Source organism: Rissa tridactyla, chromosome 1, assembly GCF_028500815.1.
Source record: "Rissa tridactyla isolate bRisTri1 chromosome 1, bRisTri1.patW.cur.20221130, whole genome shotgun sequence".
Lineage (NCBI taxonomy): Eukaryota > Metazoa > Chordata > Aves > Charadriiformes > Laridae > Rissa > Rissa tridactyla.
Genome location: NC_071466.1, coordinates 168,876,219 through 168,895,020, shown reverse-complemented (window position 1 = coordinate 168,895,020; position 18,802 = coordinate 168,876,219). Strand labels below are relative to the sequence as shown.

The 18,802-nt window shown below is 50.7% G+C and overlaps 1 protein-coding gene across 1 annotated transcript in view; it reads right to left on the bottom strand.

Moving 5' to 3' along the window:
• Positions 1–6,573, bottom strand: part of NTN4 (netrin 4) — a 52,629-nt gene extending 46,056 nt beyond the window's left edge. Inside the window, exons 1-2 of the mRNA XM_054184926.1 lie at positions 6,456–6,573; positions 2,194–2,705 (exon numbers count right to left, since the gene is read on the bottom strand). Coding sequence (XP_054040901.1) covers positions 2,194–2,705; positions 6,456–6,522 — 579 coding nt within the window. The 5' untranslated portion in view covers positions 6,523–6,573. The remainder of the gene's footprint in view (positions 1–2,193; positions 2,706–6,455) is intronic.
• Between the last annotated feature and the right edge of the window lie 12,229 nt (positions 6,574–18,802).

Genomic DNA, 18,802 nt, shown 5'->3' with positions numbered 1-18,802 from the left:
GAGACAGGCACCGGTCTCTACACACAAGACCTCCATCCTACTGTCACCATGCATTGCACCAACCTACAGAGGAGCCCTCGCGAGGTCGGAATTTGCAGAGGTTCTCGCCAGACCCCGTCCTGGTGTGCAGGCACATGAATGAGGTGACCACGGCGAAAAGCACACTGAGGTGCTAGCTACACAGGACCCAGCACAAACGGGACAAATACTGCCCTGCATGATGCCTTGCATTTCTCACCCCTGAGAATTATCCCTGGGAAAGCTGAAAAAGGAGCGTGCAAGTCAGAGAAGCCCAGACACGTCCTGCTGGCTGGCCTGAGAGCTATAGATTTCAGCCCCTGCCCTGTATTGCAGGCCTTATGATTCAGGTGGTGGAACACAGAGACTGGCAGGAATGCTGAGGACCTGGAAAATTCCCATCAAGGTACATCCATCGTTTTTTTTAGGTCTTACTTTGTAGTTAGCCCCGACTCAGAATCACAGAGTGTTTTGGGTTGGAAGGGACCTTCAAACATCATCTAGTTCAATGCCCCTGCCACGGGCAGGGACACCTCCCACTAGACCAGGCTGCTCAAAGCCCCATCCAGCCTGGCCTTGAACACTTCCAGGGATGGGGAATCCACAGGTCCTCTGGGCAACCTGTTTCAGTGTCTCACCACCCACACTGTAACAAATTTCTTCCTTATATCCAATCTAAATCAATTTCAGTTTAAACCATTGCCCATTGTCCTCTCAGAACAGGCCCTGGGGAAACATCTTCCTCCACCTTTCTTATAAGCCCCTTTACATATTTCACTGTGAAAGGAAGTTCAGGCAGCTTTTTGGGGGCACGAGCAAAAGGAGGCAGGAGAATAGAGGAAGACAGCAGTTTCTCTTGCCAGCCATCTGATTTAAACTCTTCTCTGGGCTAGTGGAATAACCACCCTGGGTCTGTCTGGTAAGTCTGGAGATCCTGGTTCCTGAGCTGACAAGAGCACAGAGCAGCTTCTCCTAGAGCAGGACATTGGATGCATCCTGAGATGCAGCTAAGAGATACACTTTGGTGAAAAAACAGCTCTCTGTATTTTTGCAGAGAGTGGCTTCCTAGCTGGAGCATGGCTAGAGGTGACCCCAAATGACTGCAAAGGCGTCCGAACACGTAATTTTTCTCAGACATTAATGTTGGTCTCCAAGAACCAGGCTTTCACCTCAAAACATGTTACCAGCAGAATCTAAAATGATATAACCTGATTCACTAATTGAATTTGCTCCTTTCTCTGAGTTAGGTCAGAGGGCAATTTTAAGTTTCATTAAACCCTCCGACAAGCTCGTTAAATAAGGCCACTAGAGGGAGCAGCCTTTAAAGTCCAGAGCTGGTCACTAGGGAGACTTCCCCACAAGTGGGGACCCCGGAGGACAGCCCCACGGCCGTGGTTCCCAGGGGAGGCTCTCTGGCACCACGGGACAGGCTTAGGCACCAAAGGGAAAAGCATTATTGGTAGCACCTCCAAATGCATGATTTATTATCTGCTGTTTCTGATATTGAAAATAATCTGATTTCTTCCCATATATTTTTCCTCTTAGCAAATGTGATGTTTTTCTTCATTTTGTCAAGCTCTTTTCACAAGAGCATAAGTGTGCACAGAAAAGAAAAAAAAAAAAAAGAAAGATAAATTGTAAGTTCCTTAATTACCTGGCTAATCTGGTTTATGGGAACCATACTTCAGTGTGGTCAGTAGCTATTTTGACTGGTTACATGCTTACTTCTCAGCGAAGGTGGTCACTATTAAAAGTGAATGTGGTGACCGTTAATTTTAACCTAGTTGCATTTTGGTCCAGGTTGGACTGATTTGCATCACCCCAAACCACACAATTGCAAGACCCAGAGAAGACCATCAAGAGCGATGACGTTCCCGTTGGCTTTCCCGAGGAATCGGCAGCATCCGACTTATTTGCAGTTGTGCTGGGCAGTTTCCTCAGGAGAGGGGAGAGGAATTTTTAGGAAAAAGAGGGAGATTACGAGCCCCTCAGCAAAGTGAGGGGCAGGGCGATGCCTATATCAGCTTGGAATGAATTATGTGAATTCACCTTGCGAAATACATTCAATGACAAGGGATGGCTGTGAGGTAAGGAGGAATAAACGCCTGTGCAGAGATTGCAGAGTGAAAGAGGGCTGAAGCGAGGGCTTTCTCTTCCCGATCCCGGCAGACCTACCTCTCCTCCGGTACAGGGGAAGGGACTGGAATATCTGGAAGTGCAAATGGCTCCCCTCTGCCTCACGTCATCCTCCAGCCCGAAGGTGGCCGAGCAGTTAGCAGCAAAATATTTGTAAGGCTTCCACGTCTCGCCAAAGTCCTGGGAGCGCTCCAGCACCATGGCGGCTGGCCGGGGCGACTTGAAGACCAAGATCAAGTGAGTGAAGTAGAAGGCGGTTTCCAGGTCCAGCTGGATGGTCTCGCGGGGGGCGTCCTGAGCCGCCTGCCACCAAGTGCGGGGCAGTCGGAAGGGCGAGTCGGCCATGGCGGCGGGGGGGTGGGCCAGCCCGGCATGGGATCCACTGCACCGGCCACAAGCCGGGCGCTTGCAGCGGCGCTGGGCATCCTCGGCGTAGGCACAGAAGGGCTCGGCGGCATGGCGCCCACAGGCTGTCTCCGTCCGCAGCGCCCGACCGTGCGCCAGGTTGCCCATCCGGGGGTTGCAGGCCTTTTCGCAGGGGCTGCCCAGACCTACAAGATAGAGAGCAGGAGGGGGGTGAAGCCGGCTCCCAAGGTGGGCACATCCCACCCCATCCCCAGGACACTTTTTGGGGATGCTGTCCCCCAGTGAGACCCCCAAGAGGGGCCGAGGGAGAGGGCAGCACTGCTCCTCGGCTCTCCCCTCCATGGAGCTCAGTGTCTCTATAACAGCAAAACAAACCAAAAAACCCTCAGGGCTTCCCTGCACTTGGGAAAATCCCTATGGTAAGCTGTGGAGCAGAGCAGGCAACACGGGAGGAGAGATGCCTCCACTTCACCCTACTACCCCGAGGAACCCAGAGCAGGACTGAGGCTTTGGGGGCAGCAGCCATGGCCATGCCACCCCTGCCCCGAGGCCTCCAAGGGCATCCAGGTGGTCCTGAGGAAGGGGACCACGAGAAAGACGGGATGCCAGCGACACCGGGGAAGCCAAGACGAGGAGACGGCCAAGGGGGACAGCATTGCTGTACCCCAGCTCACCGTGTGGCAGATTGGGTGCCAGGGGTGTGAGAGCTGGTAGGAATATCTCCTGCCACTAACCTCAAATCTCCCTCCTTGTGGGAACATCTCCTGCCACCAATGACCTCAATCTTCACCCCCCTTGTAGGATTATCTCCTTCCACCAATGACCTCAAATCTTCACCCCCTTTGTAGGAATATCTCCTGCCACCAATGACCTCAATCTTCACCCTCCTTGCAGGAATATCTTCTGCCACCAATGACCTCAAATCTTCACCCCCTTTCCCAGCCCTCCGTCCCTACCCCAAACTGCTGCTGAGGTCAGGGTCGAATCGAATGAAGCACTGCTTAAGTTTAGAAAAGCTGTCACTGCTGTGTGTAAAGGAGGGGGAAAAAAAATAAATAATCCTTGGTTGAAATGATGCTGGCAAGCTGCCTCGCAGCTGATGTTCTGTGGTTTTTGTTCCAGTTTCTCTGGAAGCCTTGTCCATTTAAAAATCCACAGTTAAAGTGTCAAAGAAAAATAAAATCACCATGGGGTTTGGTGTGAAAACATCTGCAATGTAACCCTCCTGGTGCAGGAATGTTTGATTAGGGGCTCTCCACCTCTTTATTAATAAATGTAACAGAAGGTCAAGGCTGTATGTGATGAACCACAACTATTTAACATTAAAAAAAAAAAAAAGGCTCTGATGACTTGAATGTGGGCAAGCCAAACCATCTGAGGTACGTAATGTCATTTTTATCACCGGGCCAGTCATACATAGTCAGCTTTGTGCACCAATTATTATTGCTTCTTCTTGGCATTTTTGTTACGTCCAAAGGTTGTTTCAGTTTAGCATCCAATAAATCCTTTATTTGGGGTTTATTCAACTTTTGTCTACAGGCTCATAGTTGCAATTAAGCTATATTACGCACTAGCAGAGGCTAAGCCTTCAAAGCCTGACAGCATTCCCCACTTCTCCTGCTCCTCAAGAAACACACTGGAAAGAAAACATTTCTACCACCAAAGGTCTATACAGGTTTTCTATACCAATTATTCAGAACAGATGTGGACTGCTGCTAGTTATGCACCCATTACAAAGCACTTCTGAATCCAGTCTCTAGATTTCACCAGGTGAACAGTCTTGGGAAATTTTTAGTGAACAAGAAATGCTCAGTCAAGTTAGCTTCTTACAGGGACCCGGTAAAACTGTGTCTGAGATGATATATATTAACTGTGCAGAATACGTTTAGTCTAGAAAAGTAAACAAATGTAACCATAAAATTAATGCAATATCACTTACATCTCCTGAACATCCTTTTCAAAGTGTTGTATAAACATTAACTAACCTACGCAGTCCTCCTGAGGGGTAGGTAAGTAAGTGCTATTATCATACTATCAGTTAGGCTTGCCACAAGTTGGCCTAATTTATGTCTTTGGCTGCTTTCCTGGATTCTTTGGCTACATGTAACACAGTGCAGTTCTTCGCTGAACAAACAGATGAACATTTACCGCGGTTCCCTCAGTTGCGGGACTGCAAGGCGGATTTGAGAAGAGGTAAATAGAGGGGGGCTCAGTCAGCACCCTGAGACAGGTCGAGATTATTGTTCGTGCTTGTGAAGTCCCTCTGTTTTTCGTGGTGGTGTACCGCCCCCCAGGAGGCAGTGGAGCAGGAGCTGGTCAGTGGGAGGTTTCCTGGTGACAGGGGTGGCAGGGCTTGGCATAGCTGTCCCGGGGCAGGGGCAAGGCTCTGCCTGAGCCCGTCCAGGAGGGATTGGCTACCAAATTCCCATGCGAGACCCTGTGAGCTGAGAGTATTCGATTGCTCCCAGCTCCTGGTATGCTCCAGCCCCGGTCACACACGGTCACTGACTGCAGTTGTCTTTGGGCCAGGCACAGAGGGTCCCTTCCTCACCTGGGGCCAGATCTGGGGCCGGGGACCTTGGCTTCAGTAGGATTTGAGAAATGCTGCTGGCACGCAGACCCCACTTCCCATCCCAGGGGAGGGAAGGGGGGAGAGGAAACCCCCTTTGAAACGGGTGTTTGTTTTCACTTGAATTGGAAGGAGTTGCACGACGACGGATGCAGAGCACCGCTTGTTATGAAAAGTGACAGCTTTCTAGTGTAATGCTGGCTGCCACAGGAATTCAGGAAAAGGACAAATGAGAGGATAAAGATTTCCATGCCGTCAGCCCCACGCGCGCAACTGCTCTGCCACAGCCCTGGAAAAGGTGTTTTTCCTTTCTTGCACTTAATGAATCTGCCTGACTAAATACTCCCATTCTATATACTGTACATGCCACCGGACCAGGATCTTCAGCAATGAGTAAGAGCATGCAGCTAATACCATGACTCACCTGTAAAACATCCATGGAAAATCATATGCTTCCTGCTTAAGCATTTTAGCAACACTTGCCTTGTGATGTTTCATTTTTATCTTGTGCCCGATTAAATGTTTGTTTCCCATCTGGGTTTTTCTCTTCTTTTTAAAGAAGAAAGTTGGCACCCGGCTTGCGACGGGCCGGGGAAGAAGCGTTACGCAAACTGTTTATGCCCAATTGCCTCTGCTGCGGCGCGGCGGGACCCCGCTGCGGGCAGATCTCACCGCAAAGTGTTTTACGCTGCGGGAGAAGGGCTTTGAAAACCCTGCCCGCCTTGCCCTGCCCTCCGCACCCCGACGGCTGGGGGGCACCGCCGCCCCAAAGCGCTTGCGGAGCCCACGCACCGTCTTTCCTCCGCGTCCCCCCCGCAGCCGTGCCCGGCTCTCGTGGGCACCCCCCGGCTCCCCGGCTCTCAGCCCCCCGGGGCCGAGCCCGCCCCCCCCCGCCGCCCCTCGGGAGCCTCGGCGGGCGGCGCGGCGCGGCCGGACCCCGCTTTGTCTGCGGCGAGGGGCTGGGAGCGCAGCCCCGGCCCACCCCCCCCAGCGCTCCCGCGTACACACACCGCCTACCTACACACACAGCGTGTGCGGGCACACGCATACACAGCATGTGCATACATATATGCGTATGTACGTGTGTATATATATATATGCGTATGTACACGCGTACGCGCGGGTATACAGAAAGGCGCGTACGCAGACGTACGCGTGCGCTCATAGTGCGCACAGGCGTACGCGATACGCGGTGCACAGAGGCGTGCGTGCACATAACGCGTATACACATACACACACACGCGCGCGCCCGCGCGCGCGTGTACGTCTGCCCACGCGCCCATACGTCCGTCCATACGGCCCCGCAACCTGCCTCGTACGCCCGCGGCGGGCGGAACACGCCGAGCGCCGGACGGTCGCGACCCACCTGCAGCGGCGGTGCCCAGCAGCAGCAGCAGCGGCAGCAGCGGCGGCAGCCGCATCCCGCGCCCCATGGCCGCCCGCCCCGCGCGCCCCGCCGCCCCGCGGCGCGACCGGCCCCGCGCGGCATCAGCGCCCCGCGCGGCACCGGCGGGCGGGCGCGCGCCGCCCCGCCGCCGCCACCACCCGCCCGCCCGCCCGCCCGCAGCGCACCGCCCCGCACCGCCCCACCGCCCACCGCGCCCCGCCGCCCACCGCGCACCGCCCCGCCGCCGACACTCCGCCCGCCCGCCCTCCCCGCCGCGGGGGGGCGGTTGCCGGTGCGCGGCGAAGCGCGGTACTGCAGCGGAGGGCACCGCAGCCGCCACCGCCGCCAGCCCCCGCAGCCCCGGGCGGGAGGGCTGGTGCCCGGGAGAGAGACCCGCGCCCCGGGCGCGCCGTCGGGGCGGAGGCGGGGGGAGCCCGGCTTTGAAACGCCGGCCAGGCTCGGCTTTGACAGAGCGAACTAAATAGCCCCAAGCCAAGCCCGAGTTGCTCAAAACTTTGAAGACTTTCCATGTTTAATTAGCTCTTTTCGGGGGACTGAAGGACTGAGGGATGGCGCCTCGTAAAACCCAAGAGGTTTTCCCTTCTTTCCCATCATTTGGCAATCTGTGGCTTAACTCACAATTTTTAAGAGCTGTGAAGTCCCATGTAGTCTGATCAGTTCAATAGCACTGGTCATCATATCTCAACAGAAGTTTCTGGGCTCTGAAAATAGGAAAAGACACAGTTCCATCTATTTTTCACCGCCAGATCATTACCTTTTTAGACCTCAGCAGAGGAACTTTAGGAGAGCAAGGGTGGAGCGCTTCAGAGCAGTCACTTTTTTTGCTTATCTGAACCTAACCTGGGAGATGAGCGTGTTGCAAGCGTTTTACAAAATGTTTTCGTACTTCTTTCTCTGCACTTAGACCTGGGATAACTTAGGAACGGCTCTGTTTTAAAACCTAGCGTGATGGCATCTTAAGGCCACCATGCTGCCTTCTGCAACACATTTCAAAAATGCCATGCATTTGGGGCTGCTCAGGGTTATATGGTCACCAAAATGTGCCGTGAGAGGTATTTAGTCTATAATCTACTGATAGCAGTCGAACAGCTGACTCATGGGGCGGTGTTATCTCTGGACCTTAAAAGGTACAGGCAGGCTGATCTTTGGCATCTTTCTAATTTTTCACTGCTGACTTACATACCACAGAGAAGTATTTTGCTTGCGTTGCCGCTGTAATTTTCTCTGCCCTCCAGATGAGCACGTCTAGACAGGGACTTCCAGCCCCCGGGCACCCATCGAGCCCCCATGGCCGCTTGCGGGCTACTTGGGGGCTCGTCCTGCAGCCTGCCCGTCACGGCGAGAGCTGCACCCACTCTTCTGAGCCTCCTCATGGCAGTGGCCATGGCAGAGGAAAAGGATGTTCTGGAGAATTTCTGCCTCGCGCCTCGCAAAAGGGGCTGAGGAATCACACTGGGGTTTGTGTTGTTACAGCCAAGTTGCAGCAGTCACATCATGCAGGACTAGGAAAGTGAAAGTGGAATTTATTTCCATTGTAAGTCATCACTCGTAATTCCTCCTACGTCAAAATTGCCAGGTGGTAAGTCTGCTGTAGGGTGATAAGTCTGGGCAGACCTGAGCAAAAGCTCACTACTGTGTCAACCCATGTGGCGTCAGGAGCATAAGGCAGGTTGAGGTCCATGAGAAGGAGGAGTAATTGTATGGAAAGGAGAAGAAAGGGCTGGCTGAGGCAGAGGGTGGCTCTGGAGAAATCCCTGGGGCAGGAGGGAAGGAGGTGATCCAGACTGAAAAACTGCACAAAATCCTGTGGGGAGGAGGTGAATGGTGGTGTCAGTGGCTGGAGGGGAAGAGAGCAACCAGACTCTGTCATGAGTTAGAAATGAGAGGGAAGAGCAGTGGCCAGCCAGGGAAAAAGGGAGGAGAGAGGCTTCGTGGTGGGTAAGGAATCACTGGCACAGGAGAGGGAAAGAGCACGTGGTAAGGACATACTTGCAGTAGTGTCAGAGGCAGGTCTGATATTGCTGCAACAGATCCATTGCATAGAAAACTGGAGATAATGATAGAAGCATAGAATTCCAGGTTGGAAAGGACATCAAGGATCATCTGGTCCAACCTTTCTTGGCAAAAGCACAATCTAGACAAGATGGCCCAGCGCCCTGTCCAGTTGGATCTTAAAAGTGTTCAATGTTGGGGAAGCCACCACTTCCCAGGGGAGATTATTCCAATGGCTGATTGTTCTCAAGGTGAAAAATTTTCCTTTTGTGTCCAGTCGGAATCTCCCCAGGAGTAACTTGTACCCATTACCCCTCATCTTTTCCTCGTGACTCCTTGTAAAAAGGGAGTGTCCATCTTCTTTGTAGCCACCCTTTTAAATACTGGAATATGGTGATATGGTCTCTCCTACGGCTTTTTTTTCTCAAGGCTGAACAAACCCAGTTCTCTCAGCCTTTCCTTGTATGGCGGGCTTCCCAGTCCTTTGATCATCAATAAGAATAAAGGACAATTTCCAGATAACCCTAGGTAGGACATCCAAAAGTCAGCTGGAGTATGCAAAGATTAAGAGCTGTTGAACTGCCCTCACCTTGGTAGCATAAGGCTGCTCCTTTGAGATGCCGCTGGCTCTCATGCCTTGGTCCTTATAAGTCAAATAATTGGGTTGCACGCACTTCCCTGCCTAGCAGCTCTGCAACCTGATAAAACCTGTTTGATCATCTTAGATGAATTTGTTTTACTTGTTGGAGGCCATGCAGTCTGCAACCCTGGCCACGGGCAGCTCAGGTCCTCCCAACAGCCTCTCGTGACTCTTGGTCACCTCACGGGACCTGCACAAACACGTGCCTATGAGTGCACCCAAGCTGGCGGCCGAGTGAATACCCCCTGCAGAGCTGTGCACAGCTGTGATGCCACAAGCTGTGGGCATCTTCCCAGGGCAGGTATGATTGCCTGCTGCTTCGCAGGGCTGGTGGGAGTTCAGCAGAGGGTAGGAAGCACACAGAGATGTTTCAGAACAGTTTTATTTTCTTTGTCTGTCACTGTTGCCTCTTGAGGTGCTGGAAGAGAAAGTCACATTAGTTACGAGGAGGAGAGTGTTCAGCTCTCCCCAAACTTTCTTCAGGATCATAGGCTTTTGGGTTCATACTGTGCTACTGGTTAAGGAAGAGCAAGAGATGTTTCCAGCTGTCATTCCTGCAATGGTAGCCAGGTAGATGGAAAGGCCCAGAAATGTGAAGATCACCTGTCTTTGTCTGGTGTCTGCATTTCTTAATTGCACTTAAGAAGTCTTTAAAGACTTATGATGTTCCCTGAATATATATGTCCCAGTAAGTTAGAGAGGAATAAGGAGGAGTGACAGGCCCGGGGCATGGCCTCTGCCTCTCTGAGGAGGTAACCTGGAGGAAGGAGCAGAGCCCTCTGCTTTGGCAGATGTCCCCAGGGGTGTGATGCCGTCCCTGGGGAGACACAGCAGAAGCTCTTCGGCCTTTTCTGTCAGGGTGAAATCCTGGCCCCTGAACTGGCTGATGAGAGAGGATCCTCTGTGAATCTCTTCTCCCAAGCCCCCTGCCAAGGGTAGGCATGAGTGGGGATTAACATTTTCAAATCAGCGTGTGAAGCTAATTTTAGAAGCAAACCATGAGGAGAACTCCTCACCTACTGCCCAGTCAGAGCCATCTGGCTTAGACTTTTATCATAAAAATCTCAAAAATTCAAAAGATCAGATTTACTTTTTAACTAGAGGCTTGTTCAAAGATCACCATTTTCTCTACTGGCATCCGCGTAAGTATGCAGGACTCCTGTTACAGTTTAACAGGAGGCCCTTGGGGCCGACGCAGTCCCTCAGACACACCTGACTATTTCAAGTGGTGTCACATGTACCATCTTGCGCCGTCCCGTGCGCTCACGGCTCCTCCACGAGCTGGGCATGGCCCACTCGGTTCTGTGCGGGGAGCGGGGGTGATACCCAAATGGAGCATCATCCTTTGGCGGGAAGATGAGGGACTGGATTGGAACGCTCTCCGCTGAGGAGTGTAACTGCAGGGCAGCAATTCTGGCTGAACAATTACTTCCATGCTTTAGCTCTAGAGATGCTTGTTTTTAGTTCGGTAGTTATTTTTCATTGAGGAGCCCTTTCAGGTGTCCTCTGGGCAGGACTGGATGTACCTCACACGCTGCTCAGCAGTATGTTGCCGGTGGGAGAGATGGGGGTGAAAGGATCCCCCCCTCACACTGGTGCAAAGTGTGTTGTGCTGTGCAAGAAGAGCCGCCACACTCCTGTGCAGAGCCCTTCCCCATGGCAACTATGCCTTGCTCCATATCTTTTCACTGACCTGTTTTGCCTTTTCCCAATGTTTTGGGTGACCAACATTAAATATCAAGTGGTATGGTCCTGGTCCTTTGCTCTACTGCGTGGGAGACGGTGATGCTACTGTCTCTTTGAGGGATCTACTGGATCAGCAGAAAGTGTCCTTTTGACTTCAGAGAAAATTTGGCTGATCCAGATTTTCTGGTGGCTGTTCTCAGGAGACGATCCACTCCTCCGGCCATGAACAGAGGACAATGTACCACATACAAATTTAAACATGTTAAAAGGGCTTTGTTGAAAGGAATAGAAATTTGCTTCGAGAAAACAGACAGATGGTCTTGATTCAAAGTCCACTGAAGTCAATGGCACTTGACAGTGGATTTTGGAAGGGGTCTGAAGCCACCTTCTTCTTGTCTGTTTTGGCACCACATCTTCAATCATTTCTATTAAAATCTGTTGTTAAGTCTTGCGCTTTTCCATTTTTTTGCAAATCACTGAAAATCTTCCAACCGTCATCATATGAGCAATGAAAACATTTCACTGACTCATCGCATTTTGAAACAGCTTGATTCCTAAGTTTTCTGTATGAAAATAAACCCAAGGATAATCCAGAGCAATAATTACTGATTCAAGCTTCATATTTCCTTGTTTAAATTCCTGTTAAAGCTGAGTTCTGATATAAGGCATCACCCTACAGACATCTGGAGAAAATGAGGGAACCGAAGTGCCTTTACTTTTCCCTATATTCGGTGATCGACTTTTTGGAGTATTTTGCATGCCGGACCAGTGTATATAAAAGAATGAGAGCACTTTCATGGGATTTGGTAGTTAAATGTCAAGTCACAGAATAATTATGGCAATGATAGCGCTGCTCTTCAGAATTGTGTAATGAGGATGGAAAGGACCCTATTTCTGCCCACCATGGGGAAAAATGCAAAGGGGCAGTAGGGAACCTCAAAAAGAGAGGAAGAAGAAACCCTGGAAACACTGCAGTTCATTTTATATGGGGGCAAAGCTAAGACCATCACAGTCCTTGGGTAAACTTCTGCACATTGCACGTAATGATAAATCCCTTTACTGAGCACAGACAAACCCGTTTACTGTGTAGCCTGGTAAAGATTTGAATCCTTCTCCCTTTGGTTATAGTTTTAGTGAGCAAAAGGGTCTCCTTGCACCAGGTAAAGGGACCCCTGCACTCTGGCAAGAGTTCATCACCTGGTCATGAAATCAGGTATCGCTTCCACTTACAGTCCTCTCCTAGGATTCATGGGAGGGATGAGAGGGTTAAGGCTCATTCAGGTGTCCAGGAGGTCCGATAGCTGCTACACTTCTCTGATTAACAGTGCCGAAATGCCTTCTGACAGGGATTTGTTTTAGGAAGGGAGGTCAGCCCCCAGGCCCAGAGCCGCGGGGGATAGCCTGGCAGCACACAGGGCTGGATCCAGGTGCATTAGATTCTCTGCAGCCACTGCTAAAAAAACCCAACCCAACCCCCTATTTTCAGTAATATTCTTTAAAGGTTCTGCTGCCTTTCTGAAAGTAAGGGGTGAGGTTGGCATTTTATTCTCCAACCCATAGTAGCTTGAAAACTGCGTCAATTGTTTTTCACGTGCAGCTGGTTTTTATCCATGAGACATGGCTCCAGGCATTTTAAGATTTTTTTTTCCCTCTCCCTCTCTCCCTCTCTTCTTACCATCCATTTTGGACAAGCAGGAATGAAGGGGAACCAGCTAATCTGCCCATGTTCCTTTTACAGGGGATTTGGGAGGGAAAAAAGCGAAGCAAAAGAGAGAAAGAGATGGGGAGGACTTGCTGAAGAAAGAAAAGTGTTGGTAGGCAGTTGGCATAATTTTTTGCAATAGGACCCGCTCTTGCCGGATTATTGCTGTCACTGTTTTCTTAGCTCCCACATAACCTCTGCCCCTCCTCCTTCCCTCCTTTCCTGGGTAATTGATATGCAGATATCAAGACAATGATGAAATTCAAATGCCACAGAAACCCACAGCACCCAGGCTTTCTACGTCAGTTCTCCACTCCATCCTGCATGCTACAAATTATTAGGAGGATTAACCTGCTGGCTGCTTCCTGGATGTTACCTCTGCCAACGTCGACATGGAGCTGGCAGAAAGCCTCTGAAACGCTGCCAGCAGCCAGGGAGAGCGGCTGGGGTGGTGAGGCAGCCGTCCATGGCCGGCAGCGTTGGGGCTGGCAGCAGGATGAGGCCGGGCACATCCCTCCCGGGTGCTGGCTGGCTCTTGTTTCAGCCCTGGCGCCCGGCCCAAAAGCTGGGACCGAGGTGCCGGAGGGCAGCCCAGCAGCCGGCAGCGGCCGCAGCGGTGGGATGTGGGGCCAGGAGGAGCGAGCTGGGGGCCAGAGGGAGAAGGGGTTAGGTGAGGACACCTGCTATCCCCGCTCTGCCACCCTCTGAGCCCTACTGGGAGCTGGTCCGGATGCTGCCTTGTGCTGGAAAGCCATCAAGTGCAGCAGGGTCAGCACATCTTTCATGTCTGAGAAACGCCTGGCTGGCCATGGCGTACTGCAGCCTGCTGCTCAGTTCTTGGCGGGGGAATGACTCTCATCAGCTCTGCCTCACCACTGACGTTAAGGCGAGCCAAACCTCGAAAGCTGGGGCTCAGGGTGACCAAGAGATGTGTCCTCTGCCCACGGGTGTTAATACGTGTTTGGAGACAGAAGGCACAGAGCATGCCATGCCCCCCTCTGTGCCTTCTCCAGAGCTGGAAGGGAGGGCAGGGCAGCCGTGTTTGCTCCCACCTCTTAACCAGGGCATCTGCCAGCAGGACCCACTAGCAGGAGCTCAGGTTTATGGGCATACAGGTGTTGGTGGGCCTGTGCCACCCCTTTTGGCATCTGCTCTTTGCCTCTTGGTTGAGTCCCTGAGCATCATCCTTCCATAATCCTCCTCAGCCCTGGGCTGCCAAGCAGGCTGGATGCCCCAGGGACTGTCACAGCATTCAGCTCTTCCATGGTGACCTGATTAACGGGAATTTGGTGCTGAAGTGCATGCACAAGCCTATTGCAGCCCACTTAACAGAAAGGTAATTAACCAGAGACAGCCACAGGGACTCTCAGATGCAAACACAGAATTAATTAAGAAAATGGGCTTAAAATATAACTTCATAAGTCAGGAGGAGGCACTAGACGGTCAGGGCTTCCTCCAGGACAGTGACTCGCTGCTGAACCTGCCTCCCCAGCAGGACTGTTTGAGAACCACATTACATTTGAATTAAATGAGGTTTAATAGCCTTCAGTTACAATCACTACTCATGCGGAGGAAAGACGGTATTAGTAGAAAGCAAGACTGGAAAAATGTGCTTCTGTCTGCCTGGCGAACAGGATGAGCAATGAAAATATGACAAACTGAATTTAGAAATGCTCAAGGAAGTATTTGGCAGTGGTTTTATGGCAAACTTGGGGAGGGTTAGGTGGCTGTAAATCACCCCCTTCAGGCATTACAGGTCAATTTAAATAGTGACATTTTATCCAACATAGCAATAAAGGCAGCTTTTAGAGAAAGTAGGTTATGGTTTTGTGATCTCATTGGACTCTATTGAAAAAGAAACAGAAATGACTGTCAGAACAGCATGTGGAAAAACATTGACTAAATGATTGCCCTTTGATTGAACGAGCTGTTGGAATAGAAAGCTCCTCCCTGGGTCTAAGAGGTGCCGTGAGCATTGGTCCCCTCTTGATCCCGAGTTCCTTTGGAAAGCCACAGAAGGGCTCCCTCCCTACGGGCCCAGCAGGCTCGCTGCAGGGCGTGCGGTGCAGCCTCTCAAGGCGGGCAGAGCCCCGCACAGGAGCAATGGCGAGTTTGTGCTGGTGAAATCAGTAGCAAAGATGGAAGGAGCCATGTTCCTGAGGGGGACAGCATGGCCAGACAGGGCAGGGACATGACCGGCTGCCCTCCTCCTTCACCTCTGTGTAGCAGAGACTCCGCGAAAGTACGACAGAAATTATGTCTGTCCTGTGCTCATGGGAAAGCTCTCCTGACAGAGAAGTTAATTGCAGAAGGTCTATTTTCCCTCCTTTCTTTGAAAAACAAAGTATCTTCAGCTAGGACATCAGGAAGAACACAAAGGAGACACAGCCCTGGCTCAGAGGAGGATACCAGCCCTGTCACACAAAGCTCCTTTCTTCTAATGATTACACCTATGCTGGCATGAAAGCCTGGCTTCTAAGTAGCCATAAGCACAATGGACTTTTTGTCCTGCCACCGTCTTTGCCAATGGCTGTTTCACGGAGGGATGTGCTGGGAATGCACCTGTCCTGGGAGATGCAGAGCCTGGCAAGGTAAATGGGGCCCCACGGAAGCCCTGCTGTGGCTGTTTCTCAGGCCATATTTTCAGGCTCACGGGATGGATTTCAGGTTAATTTGGTTCAGAGGAAGCCTCCAGACCATTTTTCACAGTGTCAACCCGACCACTGCACATCACTCATGTCTGCCAGTAACAGCAAGGAGCAGGCACGTGCTGGGCGCAATGTCGAGCAGCCTAAAAACTACTCCGTCAAACATGACCCTGGTATGACAGTAAGAATTATTGCCCAGGAATTGCTGATCTCAGCATGCCAGAAACAGCAGAAAGGTTTGATGGTGGTTGATGGTGGCACCTTGCCACCGGCACTTTCAGTCACACTGCAATGTCCCCATTTTCAGGCACCTAAAATGAGCACATGCAGTGTGAATACTTGCAATCTGCATCCACCCTCTTCGTGTCTCTGGGGGGGCATTCAAAAATCAGGCGCTGAAAGTCAAGCCAAGCTGGAAAACCTTGGCCTTTGTCCTTGTCCACTCCTTGGCTGCTTTGCTTTTTTACTAGTGGGAATTGTGTGATGATTTCTTTGTTTTTTTGAATCTCTCTTTGGGGCACCAGCATGGTCACACAGCCACTTTTACCATTCCCAGTCTTGTTACCTGTGCAGTCTGGTGAGCCCCAGCACGGTGATGCCCATTGCTAGAGGACTAATGCTGCTCCTTTCCATGAGACTCAAGAAAAAGCCCTGCATTATCCCCAGACACGCAAAGTCTTAATTCAGTGTTGTATAGCTTGGTCCTTTTGTCCGCTTGCGAATGAGTGTGTCGCATAGTATTGCTAAGGTAAAAGGAATGTGGCAGCACGGATATGGTGGAGCATCAGGCACTGGATCTGATGGTGGGCTCAGGCTACGCCTTTTGTGCTGGTGGAAGATGCAAAAGGTGTAATTTGTCCTGCTGGGTCAACGTCATCTTTTGGTCTGTTAGCTCAGGGTCCAAAATGCCGCTTTTACAGCCAGCATTTGTGGATTACAGGCTGAGAGAGTTGCAGTTGTTCAGCCTGGAGAAGAGAAGGCTCCAAGGAGACCTTATAGTGGCCTTCCAGCACCTAAAGGGGGCCTACAGGAGAGATGGGGAGGGACTCTTTATCGGGGAATGTAATGATAGGACATGGGGTAACGGCCTCAAACTGAAAGAGGGGAGATTTAGATTGAGATTGGATATCAGGAAGAAATTCTTTACTGTGAGGGTGGTGAGGCACTGGAACAGGTTGCCCAGGGAAGTTGTGGATGCTCCATCCCTGGAAGTGTTCAAGGCCAGGCTGGATGGGGCTTTGCGCAACCTGGTCTAAGTGGGAGGTGTCCCTGCCCATGGCAGGGGGGTTGGAACTAGATGATCTTTAAGGTCCCTTCCAACCCAAACCATTCTGTGATTCTGTGATTCTGTGATTGGCAAGGCAGAGTGGGCATACTGGGAACCAGAAAAATGCAGCCTGGAGATGTACTAGAACCTTTTGGGCACAGAGGAGGATACCCCTGCAGGCACATAGGCATAGACAAATTCTGGTGTGCTGGTCATGCCTCTCTTTGGGGTCAGGTACGTCATGCTATCTATCTGAGAGCTAGAGCTCTCATGGCACAGACTGGGACTGAATTTCGCTACGCTTCTATTTCTCCCAATGCAAAATTAGTAACATTTGTGCAGGTAAATTGCAAAACGTAATGCGTGTGATGCAGCAGTATCATCAGTGCTTCCTATGGTCTTTACATCTGAGGGGACTTAAGCATCCCCACCAGAAAATCAAACATCTGAGACGGCTTGTATATACTAAGGAGAGTGTGAATAATATACAGGGTAAATAAACTACTCTCTTGATCAAGCCACAAGGCTGTCTTTAAAATCTGGAGCTCCACAGCATGTTAGAGAAGTCTCTCTATCCCCATGCCCCTTTCCTTAGCATTAAAATCTCAGCTCAGATGTTGCCTTTGCTATGGGGTCTTGGCAGCCCTTCCACCCACTCTAGACATTGTTTTGCTTTCTGCTGGATGTACACGCAGGGTGACATCATGGCTATTTCTGGTCTCTGACAATAATCTCCTCTCTTTTCATAGGCAGAGGAAAAAGCCATTTCATATTTACAATTCCTTGACCCGCATGGGACCGATGTGCAGGAAAATGCGTACAGTAAGACTCATCACATTGGGATGCAGTAGAAAGACTTGGTGCCAGAAAGATCTCTTGCTAGTCTAGGTGCACTCATTACAGTCGTACTTCATGCTACAGGTTATTGGGTGTGAGTATCACTGAATGCTGGCATAATTTATAGTGGAAAATACACCTTAGAGAGGGAATTTCTTCTTCTGTACATCTAATGCTCATCTAGCGAATGATCTGGAGTACATCATGTAGTCAAATGGATTACCTTCTTATAAGTGGAAATGGAAGACCACTTAGCTCTTTAAACGAAAAGAGCTCCACAAATGTGGAATGTGCTGTGTCTGTACTCTTGGGGCAGCACAATGTAGCAGAGCTATGGATTCACGTAGCTCGTGCGTGTGAGTCTGCATTTAGTCTAGTCACCCTTTGGCTGCTTTCAAGCTTGGATCACTAGGGAGCTTTTAAACATCATTGTTTATAGGTACTTAAATATGACAGCCCTGGTTGTTCAGTGTGTCCGTGGATGTAGGACACGTACAGAGTGCGAAGACAGCCAAGCAACCAGCCTAAGTAACACTATTCCCAGCTGCCTTATTCCGGCATATGTTAAAGATGCCAGGGGCCTCATGACTTTTGCTCTGGTTGAAAATTGAGCAATTAAGCTAAATTAGCCTGTATAAAGCTCTTGCTTACAGCTAGTTTTGGTACCTCTAAACCATGCTGGAGGCAGCAGTGAAGACACGAAATATCAGCATGGCCAGAAAGAAGCCCGATCTCCTCTGAGAGGGTCCTCTGGGGAATCTCCATCCTCCTCAAAGCAGCTCAGATTTCCAGGCCCTGGTGTGTGCGCCTCAGATTCCACAACATCCAGCAGGAACATGGGGATCTGGAGACATTTTGCAGTACATACCAGCAAAATGACAGATTGTTATCAGAGGACACGCTGGCCACGTGCCTTTACCCAAGAGATTTAGGAGGAGCTCCCAGGGGAGAAAGAGAAGTTGAGCCAGCTTCACTCTGCACAGCCTCTTCTCATCCAGCATAGACAGAGGCTGGTCTGATAAATCAACGGAAGGAAGAGAGGGTATAGCTGCTACAGGGTTGGGAGGCTTTAAATGCCCAATTTACTTCTGCAAATGGGCTTTGGGCAATATTGAGACGTCACCCATTTTGCCTTGGTCCTACATAAGGGCAGAAGGGACCACCAGATCTGAATGCAGCCAGGTTTATCTACATCTTTTAGGCCCTGTGGACTCATATAAAGACATTTTAATAAGCCTTCTTTGAGTGATTGCTTTAAATGCTGCCTGAAATCTGCAGGGTAATTTTGATAGCTGGTGGCTGAAGACCACTTTTGCTGGGCAACTGGCACCTCCTTCAGGTACCATTGATGCTGTGACTGCTTGGAAGGGGAGGAAAAAGCACACAACAAGGGACAGATACCAGCCAGACGCTACTTAGTTTGTACAAATGAGACCATTCTATAAACAGCCCTGACACTCTTGCTCATAATGATATGTTAATTCAGTAGGGAACTGGGACATTTTTACGGTATTTTTGAAGGAGTTTGTTTTG